At 49.0% G+C, this 12,765-nt stretch overlaps 1 protein-coding gene across 1 annotated transcript in view; it reads left to right on the top strand.

The window, feature by feature from the left end:
• The window catches only part of IGF1R (insulin like growth factor 1 receptor), a 665,430-nt gene that overhangs the window by 610,860 nt on the left and 41,805 nt on the right, over window positions 1-12,765 (top strand). The window contains exons 16-17 of the mRNA XM_030189730.1: window positions 2,129-2,358; window positions 3,881-3,991. Of these exons, the coding sequence (XP_030045590.1) occupies window positions 2,129-2,358; window positions 3,881-3,991 (341 nt within the window). The remainder of the gene's footprint in view (window positions 1-2,128; window positions 2,359-3,880; window positions 3,992-12,765) is intronic.

The following is a 12,765-nucleotide window of genomic DNA, read 5'->3' as shown; positions in this document are numbered from 1 at the left end:
CGGAAAAGGTTCGTTTGCGGATTAATACCTTTCAAATATTTGAACGTCTGTATCATATCACCCCTGTTCCTCCTTTCCTCCAGGGTATACATGTTCAGGTCCGCAAGTCTCTCCTCATACGTCTTGTAACGCAAATCCCATACCATCCTCGTAGCTTTTCTTTGCACCGCTTCAATTCTTTTTACATCCTTAGCAAGATACGGCCTCCAAAACTGAACACAATACTCTAGGTGGGGCCTCACCAACGACTTGTACAGGGGCATCAACACCTCTTTTCTTCTGCTGATCACACCTCTCTCTATACAGCCTAGTAACCTTCTAGCTACGGCCACTGCCTTGTCACACTGTTTCATCGCCTTCAGATCCTCAGATACTATCACCCCAAGATCCCTCTCCCCATCTGTACCTAGCAGACTCTCACCGCCTAACACATACGCCTCTCTTGGATTTCTACTCCCTAAGTGCATCACTTTTGCATTTCTTCGCATTGAATTTTAATTGCCAAACCTTAGACCATTCTTCTAGCTTTTTCAGATCCTTTTTCATGTTTTCCACTCCCTCCGGGGTGTCCACTGTGTTACAAATCTTAGTATCATCCGCAAATAGGCAAACTTTACCTTCTAACCCTTCGGCAATGTCACTCACAAATATATTGAACAGAATCGGCCCCAGCACCGATCCCTGAGGCACTCCACTACTCACCTTTCCCTCCGAGCGAATTCCATTCACCACCACCCTCTGGCGCCTGTCCGTCAACCAGTTCCTAATCCAGTTCACCACTTTGGGTCCTATCTTCAGCCCATCCAGTTTATTTAAGAGCCTCCTGTGGGGAACCGTGTCAAAAGCCTTGCTGAAATCTAAGTAGATTACGTCTATAGCACGTCCACGGTTCAATTCTCCGGTCACCCAATCAAAGAATTCAATTAGATTCGTTTGGCACGATTTCCCCTTGGTAAAACCATGTTGTCTCGGATCTTGCAACTCATTTTCTTCCAGGAAATTCACTATCCTTTCCTTCAGCATCGCTTCCATTACTTTTACGTGTGGTAACCGAGAAGGGTCGCATTGGTTATGTGCAGGTTGAACTTCGATCCCGAATTCCTGCACTTAAGAGGACTGTACGTGAACTAATGTGCTGTCTTTGGAAATGTGGTGTGGTGGGTTGTAAAGGACCTGGCTAAGCACATTAAGCTGGACCCTCCAATTCTTAGGAATGTAGCAGGAGCTGAATGTTCAAGAGACGGGTAACCAGGACCGAACTGCTTAGGATGGGGGAAGTAGTAAGCCTCTACTGAGTAAAAATATGCGACTGAAAAAGGAGTCTGGCAGACTGCAGTCTAAACAACTTCACGCCATTTAGGCCCTGAAACATCTGAAGAAGAGGGACTTGGGTGGTCTGGAAAGCACACAGGTATCCTGACAGAGAAACTACATTTTTAACACACTAAATCAGCATTACGATTTATCATTTTGCAGTGGCCTAGTGGTTAGGGTGGTGGACTTTGGTCCTGAGGAACTGAGTTCGATTCCCACTTCAGGCACAGGCAACTCCTTGTGACTCTGGGCAAGTCACTTAACCCTCCATTGCCCCATGTAAGCCGCATTGAGCCTGCTATGAGTGGGAAAGCGCTGGGTACAAATGTAATAAAAATAAATAAAATTTCCCCTGAATGTTTACTGTGTTCAGTCAATACAAAGTTCCAGAAAATATGCAAAGAATCCAGTGCTTTCTAGAAACATTTTTCACTTGAACCACGGCACGTTTAGGGGTCAGGAGACCGATGGTGGGGGTGAGGTAAAAAGCAGTGTTGACAGGGCAGTGTCATTTTCATTGCATTGTTCTGCTTATTTCCCTTCTGTAGGCAGAGCCGGCTCAAGGGGTTTTTTGGCACACTGAACCAACTCTTGTGAAAGCAAAGGAACTTGCTCTCACTGATACGAAGGGTGAGCCAGGCTTTTTGGCATCCATGTGGTTCAGCGCCCTCAGCTACTGCCTCACCCAGCTCGTACTTTAAGCCGGCCCTCTCTGTAGGATAGTAGAGATTAATTGATGGTCTCCTGTAAGGGCATGTCAGCATGAATGAAACATCTCATTTGCCTGCCTGGTTTCTGTGCACCTGTTTTGCAGTGTATGTGCCGGATGAGTGGGAAGTGCCTCGGGAGAAAATCACCATGTCTCACGAGTTGGGTCAGGGCTCCTTCGGCATGGTGTACGAGGGCATTGCCAAGGGTGTGGTGAAAGACGAGCCTGAAACCAGAGTGGCCATCAAAACGGTTAACGAGTCGGCAAGCATGCGGGAGAGGATTGAGTTTCTGAACGAAGCCTCTGTGATGAAGGAGTTTAATTGTCATCATGTGGTATGTAGAGATGTTTGTGTATGTATGACAAAAATATGTGTTGCACTGTGTATTTATTTTAAGGAATGTGAAAAGTGCACCAATAGGAGTTCTGCCCCTGCAACTTATTTGATAAAAATATGTATGTGTGTGTATATATATATATATATATATATATATATATATATATATATATATATATATATATATATATATTTATTTATTTATTTGTTTGTTTGTTTGTTTGTTTGTTTGTTTTTAGTAGGCCAAGGGTTCCTTTTACTAAGCTGTGGCAAAAAGTGGCCTGCAGTAGCGTAGGCGCATGTATTGGGCGCACGCTGGGCCAGTTTTTACCACATCTACAAAAAAATGGCTTTTTTTTTTTTTTAATGTGACAGGGAAAGGGCCTGCGGTAAAAATGAAATTAGTGCGTGCCCAAAACCGTCCTGAGCTATTAACACCACCCATTGACCCAGCAGTAAAGGCTCATGCGCTACACACGTGGTGACCATTTGGCACGCGCCAAGCAGGGGCGTAGCCAGACTTGGCGGGAGGGGGTCCAGAGCCCGAGGTGGGGGGCACATTTTAGCCCCCCCCCCCCCCCCGACCAGTTTTGACACCCACCCCGCCCAGTGGCGGCACCCCTCCCTCGTCCCTTTCGCCCCCCCCCCCCTGCCGCTGCCAACTTTCCCCGCCACCGCCAGGTACCTTTGCTGGCAGGGGTCCCCAACCCCCACCAGCCGAAGTCCCCTTCAGCGCCAGTCTCCGAGTCCGGCACATTCGCTGATCTGGATTCTGTTTCTGTAAGTCCTGACGTCCTGCGCTGAAGGGGACTTCGGCTGGCGGAGGTTGTGGACCTTCGCCAGCAAAGGTACCTGACTGCGGGGGAGGGGCCGGCGGCAGGGGGGTGTGAAAGCAGGGGGGCCAGTGCTAAATCTATGGGGGCCCATGCCCCCGTGGCCCCACCTAGCTACGCCCCTGGCGCCAAGTGCCAATTACTGCCAGAACTGGCGTGCCTAGGAGGAAATAAATAATTCATCCGTGCATTATTGGCGTGCACCAAATCTGAAATTGCTGCCAGGAGGGTGCGCTGACCCTGGCGGTGGTCTCATTTTGGCACGCACTGCATGCGCGTAGAGCCTACCGCGGCTTAGTAACAGGGAAGTTCATTAGAAGCATTCCATTGATGTAACATTGTTGCAAAAATACACCTTTAGTTTATTGTTTCAGTAAGAATTTGCAACATTTGACCCTTTCATGAAAGAAATGTCATTATCCATAGGAGGGAAAACATTTAGAAAACTCGGACACCAGCTAAAATTAGGAACAAAAATGAAAATTTGTTTTATGGTTTTGATGCACTCGCTCTCCCTTTCTCCAGCCACTCTCCTGTGTTTTCACAGCCATAGTTTCTCTCAACATTTACCTTGAATTGGGGCCAGCTTCCAGATTTAAGGCACTGGCTCTTGCCCGTTAGTTTAACTTTTAATGTATGTTCTTGCTGTTTAAGCATTTCTGTTAATTCTCTTTTTGTCTCTTCTAGGTACGTTTACTTGGAGTTGTGTCCCAAGGTCAACCGACACTAGTTATAATGGAACTAATGACTCGAGGAGACCTCAAAAGTTACCTTCGATCTCTTCGGCCTGATAACGAGGTCAGCAGAGAAGTAAATTGGGGAAAATTGGTTTCTCTTAAAAGGATTTGTCTGTAAAAACCTGGAGAGTACCCCAAGTTCTGCATAGCCCAGTCCCATGAGCCTTCATCTAACACTCCCATACTGTTCTCATATGTGAAGAGCTCTCCTGGTTGCACTTAGATATAAATATACAAGCAGGGCTTAATTTTTTAATAAAAGCAAGTGGAACTGAGGAGCTAGGGTGTGGACTGGCCAGGGCCAAGAGAACAGGAAGAGAGGGGGTTGGATTGGGGAATAGAGTGCCTGTTCTTTGTATTTCCTCCATCCTCATCCCCTCTTCTCCTCCTCCCTGCCACTGCCTAGAGCAGTGGCGTAGCTACATGGGGCCACTGGGGCCTGGACCCCTTAAATTTCTTCTGTGCTACTGGTTTTGGCTGAAGTCTTGTCCAGCGTCAGTCTCCAGCGCCGCCACATTGCCTGCCCTGCTCTGTCTTCCCCTCATGTCCGTTACGCTGCTTTTAGTGAAACTGAGCACACTCAATTTCACTAAAAGGAGCGTGCAGGACATGAGGGGAGGACAGAGCAGGGCCAGAGACAGGCACTGGACAAGGCTTCAGCTGGCAGGCGTTGGGGACCCCCACCAGCTAAGGTGTTCGCTGCAGCCGTGGGTGAGGATCAGCAGGGGGGGAGGGGGGCAGCAGACAAAAATGTGCCCCCCCCACCTCTGGCTCTGGCCCCCTCCCACCGTGAGGTCTGGCTGCTCGTCTGCCTCTGGATTTTGAAAAGAAGTGGTGGAACCGTTTTCAAGGCTGTTCCTCCAGAAATTAAGCCCTGTTTGCAGGGGATCTGAGCATTTATAGCTTCCATTGCTACCTATTTCCTGCCTTCCTCTTGCTGTATGTGTCCTTACCCCAGTGTGTGTCCTTGGTGAACCAGCTGACTGATAAACCCACTTGTACAAGCTTAACTGCACCTGGTGTTGCTAGCTCAGTGTACCCACCTCCATGACACTTGCTCACCTCTGATGTGTCCATGTGGATTACAGGAGCATAGCTATGTGGGGCCACAGGGGGCATGGGCCCCCACGGATTACGCCCTGGCCCCCTCTACATTTGACCCCCCCCCCCCCCCCCCCCCCGCCACATCAGGTACCTTGTTTGCTGGCAGGGGTCCCCAATTCCCGCCAGCTGAAGAGTCTTCTTCAGCACCGGTCGACTCCGGCACCTTCGTTGTGGGATCATCTGTTTCTGACGCCTTACGTCCTGCACCGTGCATGTAGCCCTGTGCAGGACGTAAGGCGTCAGAAACAGATGATCCCACAACGAAGGCGCCGGACTTGACCGATGCTGAAGACGACTCTTCGGCTGGCGGGAATTGGCGACCCCCTGCCAGCAAACAAGGTACCTGATGCAGCGGGGGGGGGGGGGGGGGGAGGCGGCTAAACAGTACCCTCCCACCTCGGGCTCTGGCCCCCCATCCCGCCGAGGTCTGGCTACGCCCCTGGTGGATAAACCCTGCAGCTTCATAAACCAGTGATGAGCTCGTGTATACTGCCACCAAGGTGGAGGTGTGAGTTGGGTTTAGTGCTCAGTCTTCTGGTCATTGGACTGATGAGCCTGTTCACCTGCTGAAGTGGCATTCAGCGCTTTAATGAGTTGCAATGGTATGAAGCGATCAGCTCATGTGTATTGTGTGGTGGGAAATTATTGGTGGTCTCTTTCCCTATGGCCTTGTGACAGGCTACGGATATGTGTGGGAAGGACATGGCAGGGGCAGCCTTAAACACTGATCTCTTAAACTAACCCCATCTCAACATCTAGGCAGCCGTTCTGCACTGCTGTGGCGTATTACTTTTTTAAAAGCATATTGGAAAACAGATTTTTGATGTACAGTTGTAAACAGTGGGGTGTTTCCAAAATCTCACATTTAATTCTGATACAGGAAAATCTCAGTTCCTTTTTCTTTTCCTCCCTCTCCCGCATCCTGGGAGACAGTTATCTCTGGTAAGCTTGCTGCTGCTGCAGACAGACCCTGTCCTCTGATGGATATCTTGTATATATTGTCTTGTAAAATAAAATGCAAGCAGAAAGCTCAGCGAGAGTAAACAGTCAGCAAGCAGAGTACAGCTGCTACCCAATCCATCCCTCCCCTCCCAATCCATCCTTAGCTGAAATGATAAGTAGTAGTAGTATTGTGGAGTGAAGGAGTGGCCTAGTGGTTAGGGTGGTGGACTTTGGTCCTGAGGAACTGAGTTCGATTCCCACTTCAGTCACAGGCAGCTCATTGTGACTCTGGGCAAATCACTTAACCCTCCATTGCCCCATGTAAGCCGCATTGAGCCTGCCATGAGTGGGAAAGCGCGGGGTACAAATGTAACAAACAACAATCCAGATGCGACTGGAAAGTCTTTACCTCCTGCAGCATTGATCTGTTGCAGGGGTGGGCAAACTTTATTATGCACGGCATAGCCGCCGAGAGAGGGGGGCAGGGGGGACAAAATTCCCCACCGGCGCCCCAGTCCCACCCGCCCTCCGTCGTCGACCGTCTGCCCCCTGCATTGAAATCGCAGTCTCACCTCCGTGAAAGCAGCACTGCAGGCAGCAGAACACGTCCCTTCGGCCCTCCTTCCCTCCCTGTGTCCTGCCCTCGTCTGACGTAACTTCCGCAAGGGTGGGACACAAGGAGTGAAGGAGGGCCGAAGGGAGGGGTTCTGCTGCCTGCAGCGCTGCTTTCACGGAGGTGAGACTGCGATTTCAATGCAGGGGGCCCGGCCCGGTGGCGGACGGAGAGGGGGAGCGGCAGCGGAAACCTCTGGGGGTGGAGAGGGGAGCAGTGGGGGGGGAGTGGTGGCAACCTCGGAGGCGGCAGGGGTGGTCCTGGCCCAGTCTCTCGGAGGCCCTGATGCACAGAGGGCCACATGAATGTCGGTACTGTCCCTAGTTGGTGCCAACATTACATAATGTCAGAACCAGAAATTTTATGGACCTTCTTTGATAATAAATGTAAATCTAACTTAAAATGATGGAAGCAAACTGCTAGTGACTATTCTGAAAGAAATAATGTATTTAAAATTGCCAAAACTGTGGTTTAATGTTTTCTGTAAATGCTTCCCCTATGGTCTCGTGGGCTGCCTAAAATTCAGTGGCAGGCCTCAGGTTGCCCTCCCCCTGTTTTGTTGTATTCTGTCTCAATTCAACACGCCATCGAGCAGTAGGTCGTAGTAGCAGGCTCCCACTCCCAGAGCAAGCTGGTGCATGCTTGCCTGACAAGTTGTGCCTTCCTTTTTGTTCCTGCAGCTGAGGCAAATTGTCCACAGAATTAGGGTAAATTGGTTACAACATTGATCATAACACTTCATTAAAGAAACCTGACCACTCACTTCCAACTCCAGCATCTTTCATACCTTTAGTAGCAGAGATAAAACACCACTCCTTGCTATTTACGATAGTGTATCAAAGTTTCTATTAGATATCCTATGTCTCTCTCCTCTGAGCTTGGATGATATGGTTACTTTAGAATGATTATTGAGCCTTTAGTATCTCTCAGTGGGTGTTTCTCTCTCTTATCAGGTGTCAACAGGGTTACTGTGTCCTTAAACCCAGTGGTGTTTGTAATTCATTCTTCTTTAGGCATTACTAGTGTTCCCTGACAGGCAGATGATCAGAAGCAAACGCCAGCGCTAGAGGGTCCCCAAGGTAGCACCAGGGAGGGCCACTGGTGTGCGGGGAGGGGGGTTTGCGGATGGAGGGGCACAGTCACTGGGGGGGGGGGGGGGGGACAGAGCACTGTCAGTCCGCCCCTGTTGAAGATAGAGGTGAATCATGGTCAAATTTCTTTTTACCAAATAATAATTTGCAATGGCAGTGTTTTGAATTAACTGAATTCTTCTAATCTGAGTGAGTTGCAACCTATGGTTTAAGGAGTTGCAATAATCTAATTTGGATTCAACAAGGAAGAAGATTTATTCCTAAAAGAGAAAGTTTCAATCATAGGGCGAATAGAGTTAGAGTGAAGAAACATTTTTGGACCACATTAGAAATCCGTTTACGGAAGGAAATTGTGTTGTCAAGGTTCACTCTCAAGTATTTTGACTGAATGGGAATATTCATACCATGAGTCCGTGGTGGAAAGCAGAGTGGGGAGGGTAAACCTGCAGAGAAAATAATAGTTGGCAGTCACCAATATCACCGCTTGCAGCCTTCAGTGCTGTGCCCACTTTACAGTTGTTAGCAACTTAAGTACATAAGTATTGCCATGCTGGGAAAGACCAAAGGTCCATCGAGCCCAGCATCCTGTTTCCAACAGTGGCCAATCCAGGTCACAAATACCCGGCAAGATCCCAAAAATGTACAAAACATTTTATACTGCTTATCCCAGAAATAGTGGATTTTCCCCAAGTCCATTTAATAACGGATTATGGACTTTTCCTTTAGGAAGCCATCCAAACCTTTTTTAAACTCCGCTAAGCTAACCGCCTTTACCACATTCTCTGACAACGAATTCCAGAGTTTAATTACACGTTGAGTGAAGAAAGATTTTCTCCAATTTGTTTTAAATTTACTACATGTAGCTTCATCGCATGCCCCCTAGTCCTAGTATTTTTGGAAAGCGTGAACAGACGCTTCACATCTACCCGTTCAACTCCACTCATTATTTTATAGACCTCTATCATATCTCCCCTCAGCCGCCTTTTCTATAAGCTGAAGAGCCCTAACCGCAACCACATTGCCTTCCCTGACTAAGGTTTTAGGATTCAGTCTCCCCATGACCAGATCTTTTGTCTTAGAGCACTCTGGAGCTGATGCATTTAGTGAGATGTCTGGCGCAAGTTCCTGGGTGCATGATGCAAAAAAACTGTTTTGCACAGAAGTGAACCCTGCACAAAACCTTGTGTTAGACACCAGCACACAGCAGGTTAAAATGAATAGTAATGAGACTGCTGCTTGTTTGAAGCGTGCTCAGCAAACCGAAACTGATTAGAAGAATTACTTCAACAAGGAGGAAAAGTGCATCATTACGCACTGGCATCTTCAAGTTGGCTCTCAATATTGTAAATAGACTGATCTCATTGACCCCTGACACAGGCTCTTGATGCCGAAACACAGCCTGTGTCAGATCAAACATATAAATGATAAGTGACCGACTCACCCGTAAATGCACACTAGAGACTTCCCTCTGTCCCCACCCTCGCGTCACATCAGAGGGCGGAACAGAGACAGAAACGGACGCTGCTGGCCTGCCGCTGGAGAGCCTGGAGACGAAGGAAAGGAACATCACCGGCGCACCACCTCCACCCTCCCCCCATCCCCGACGTTGTCGTCGCCTCCACTGCTCCCTCCCCCCCTCCGTATCGGACCCCCTGCACTGACATGACAGCGCCTCTCACCTCCATGTGGAAGCTGCCTGCACGGGGTCCGGCACGGAGGGGGGAGGGAGCGGCAGTGAGGAGGGTAGCTGGACATGGGAGGAGGGCAGGGGGGAGAGAGGAAGGTTGCTGGACATGAGGAGAGAGCAGGGCAGAGCGGAGGGGTGCTGGACAGGGGGGAGGGCAGGAGAGAGCGAGCAGGGTGTGGGAGGGGAGGCCAAGGGAAAGAGGAGGGTTGCTGGATATAGGGGAGAGAGAGGGGTCGGTGGACGAGCTTGAGGCCAGGGGAGACAGGCGGGCTGCTGGACATGGGGGGGAGGGCAGGGGAGAGAGCAGGTTTGCTGGACATGGGGGGAGGGCAGGGGAGAGAGGAGGGTTGCTGGACATGGGGGGAGGGCAGGGGAGAGAGGAGGGTTGCTGGACATGGGGGAGGGCAGGGGAGAGAGCAGGGTTGCTGGATATGGGGGGAGGGCAGGGGAGAGAGCAGAGTTTGAGGACAGGGGGAGGCCAGGGGATGCAGGAGGGCTGCTGGACATGGAGGGGAGGGCAGGGCAGAGAGGAGGTTTGCTGGACATGGAGGTGAGAATTACAAATCTCGCCCGTTTTAACGGGCTTAACGGCTAGTCTATTAATAAAGAACTCATGGCCTTGCAATGCTTGAATATCCCCTGGTGCTTTTTTTTTTTTTGTATCCTGATTGACATACAAGTTCTGCACACTTGTCTAAGTTCAGTCCTCAAGGGCTGCAAACAGGCCTGGTTTTCAGGATATCTTTAATGAAGTAACATGAGAGAGATTTGCATGGCCACTACTACTACTATTTAACATTTCTAAAGCGCTACCAGGGTTGTGCAGTGCTGTACAAGTAACATAGTAGATGACTGCAGAAAAAGACCTGCATGGTCCATCTAGTCTGCCCAACAAGATAAACTCATATGTGTATACCTTACCTTGATTTGTACCTGCCTTTTTCAGGGCACAGACCGTACAAGGCTGCCCAGCAGTATTTCCCGCCTCCCAACCACCAGTCCCGCCTCCCATCACCGGCTCTGGCACAGACCGTATAAGTCTGCCCTCCACTATCCTCGTCTCCCAACCACCAACCTCTGTTCCCCCACCTGCTCCGCCACCCAATTTCGGCTAAGCTTCTGAGGATCAATTCCTACTGCACAGGATTCCATTATGCATATCCCACGCATGTTTGAATTCCGTTACAGTTTTCATCACCACCTCCCGCGGGAGGGCATTCCAAGCATCCACCACCCTCTCCGTGAAAAAATACTTCCTGACATCTTTTTTGAGTCTGCCCCCCTTCAATCTCATTTCATGTCCTCTCGTTCTACCGCCTTCCCATCTCCGGAAAAGATTTTTTTGCGGATTAATACCTTTCAAGTATTTGACCGTCTGTATCATATCACCCCTGTTCCTCCTTTCCTCCAGGGTATACATGTTCAGGTCAGCAAGTCTTTGCTCATACGTCTTGGAACGCAAATCCCATACCATCTCGTAGCTTTTCTTTGCACCACTTCCATTTTTTTAACATCCTTCGCAAGGTACAGCCTCCAAAACTGAACACAATACTCCAGGTGGGGCCTCACCAACGACTTGTACAGGGGCATCAACACTTCCTTTCTTCTGCTGATCACACCTCTCTCTATACAGCCTAGCAACCTTCTGGCTACGGCCACCGCCTTGTCACACTGTTTCGTCGCCTTCAGATCCTCGGATACTATCACCCCAAGATCCCTCTCCCCCTCTGTACCTATCAGACTCTCACCGCCTAACACATAAGTCTCTCGTGGGTTTCTACTCCCTAAATGCATCACTTTGCATTTCTTCGCATTAAATTTTAATTGCCAAACCTTAGACCATTCTTCTAGCTTCCTCAGATCCCTTTTCATGCTTTCCACTCCCTCCCGGGTGTCCACTCTGTTGCAAATCTTAGTATCATCCGCAAATAGGCATACTTTACCTTCTAACCCTTCGGCAATGTCACTCACAAATATATTGAACAGAATCGGCCCCAGCACCGATCCCTGAGGCACTCCACTACTCACCTTTCCCTCCTCCGAGCGAACTCCATTTACCACCACCCTCTGTCATCTGTCCGTCAACCAGTTCCTAATCCAGTTCACCACTTCGGGACCTATCTTCAGCCCATCTAGTTTATTTAAGAGCCTCCTGTGGGGAACCGTGTCAAGAGCTTTGCTAAAATCTAAGTAGATTACGTCTATAGCACTTCGATGATTCAATTCTCCTGTTACCCAATCAAAGAATTCAATGAGATTCGTTTGGCACGATTTCCCTCTGGTAAAACCATGTTGTCTCGGATCTTGCAACTTATTGGCTTCTAGGAAATTCACTATCCTTTCCTTCAGCATGGCTTCCATTACTTTTCCAATAACCGAAGTGAGGCTTACCGGCCTGTAGTTTCCAGCTTCTTCCCTATCACCACTTTTGTGAAGAGGTACCACCTCCGCCGTTCTCCAGTCCCTCGGAACCTCTCCCGTCTCCAAGGATTTATTAAACAAATCTTTAAGAGGACCCGCCAGAACCTCTCTGAGCTCCCTCAGTATTCTGGGGTGGATCCCGTCCGGTCCCATGGCTTTGTCCACCTTTAGCTTTCCAAGTTGTTGATACACACTCTCTTCCGTGAACGGTGCTATATCCATTCCATTCTCAGGTGTACTTTTGCCAGTCCCTCGCGGTCCTTCTCCAGGATTTTCTTCAGTGAAAACAGAACAAAAGAATCTATTTAGCAAATTGGCTTTTTCTTTATCATTATCAACATAGCAGTTCGCTGTATCTTTTAGTCTCACAATTCCCTTTTTAGTCATTCTTCTTTCACTAATATACCTGAAGAAATTTTTGTCGCCCCTCCTTACATTTCTAGCCATTTGTTCTTCCGCTTGCGCCTTCGCCAGACGTACCTCTCTCCTGGCTTCTTTCAGTTTCATCCGGTATTCCTCCCCGTGTTCCTCTTCTTGAGATTTTCTGTATTTCTGGAACGCTAACTCTTTAGCCTTTATTTTCTCAGCCACTTGCTTGGAGAACCATATCGGTTTCCTTTTTCTCTTGCTTTTATAGGTTTGTGGCCCTATTTATTACTTCTTTCAGCCTGGACCACTGCCCTTCCACTTCATGTTCGTCCTCCCAGCCCATCATCTCCTTCCTCAGGTATTCCCCCATTTTACTAAAGTCAGCATGCTTGAAATCCAGGACTTTGAGTTTAGAGTGGCCGCCCTCCACTTCAGCCGTTATATCAAACCAAACCGTTTGATGGTCACTGCTTCCCAGGTGTGCACCCACTCGGACATTTGACACACTATCCCCATTTGTGAGCACCAGATCCAGCATCGCTCCCTCCCTCGTGGGTTCCGTCACCATCTGTCTGAGCAGAGCACTTTGGAAAGCATCCACGATCTCT

This window comes from Microcaecilia unicolor, chromosome 1, assembly GCF_901765095.1.
Source record: "Microcaecilia unicolor chromosome 1, aMicUni1.1, whole genome shotgun sequence".
Lineage (NCBI taxonomy): Eukaryota > Metazoa > Chordata > Amphibia > Gymnophiona > Siphonopidae > Microcaecilia > Microcaecilia unicolor.
This window is presented reverse-complemented; position numbering and strand designations above follow the sequence as displayed.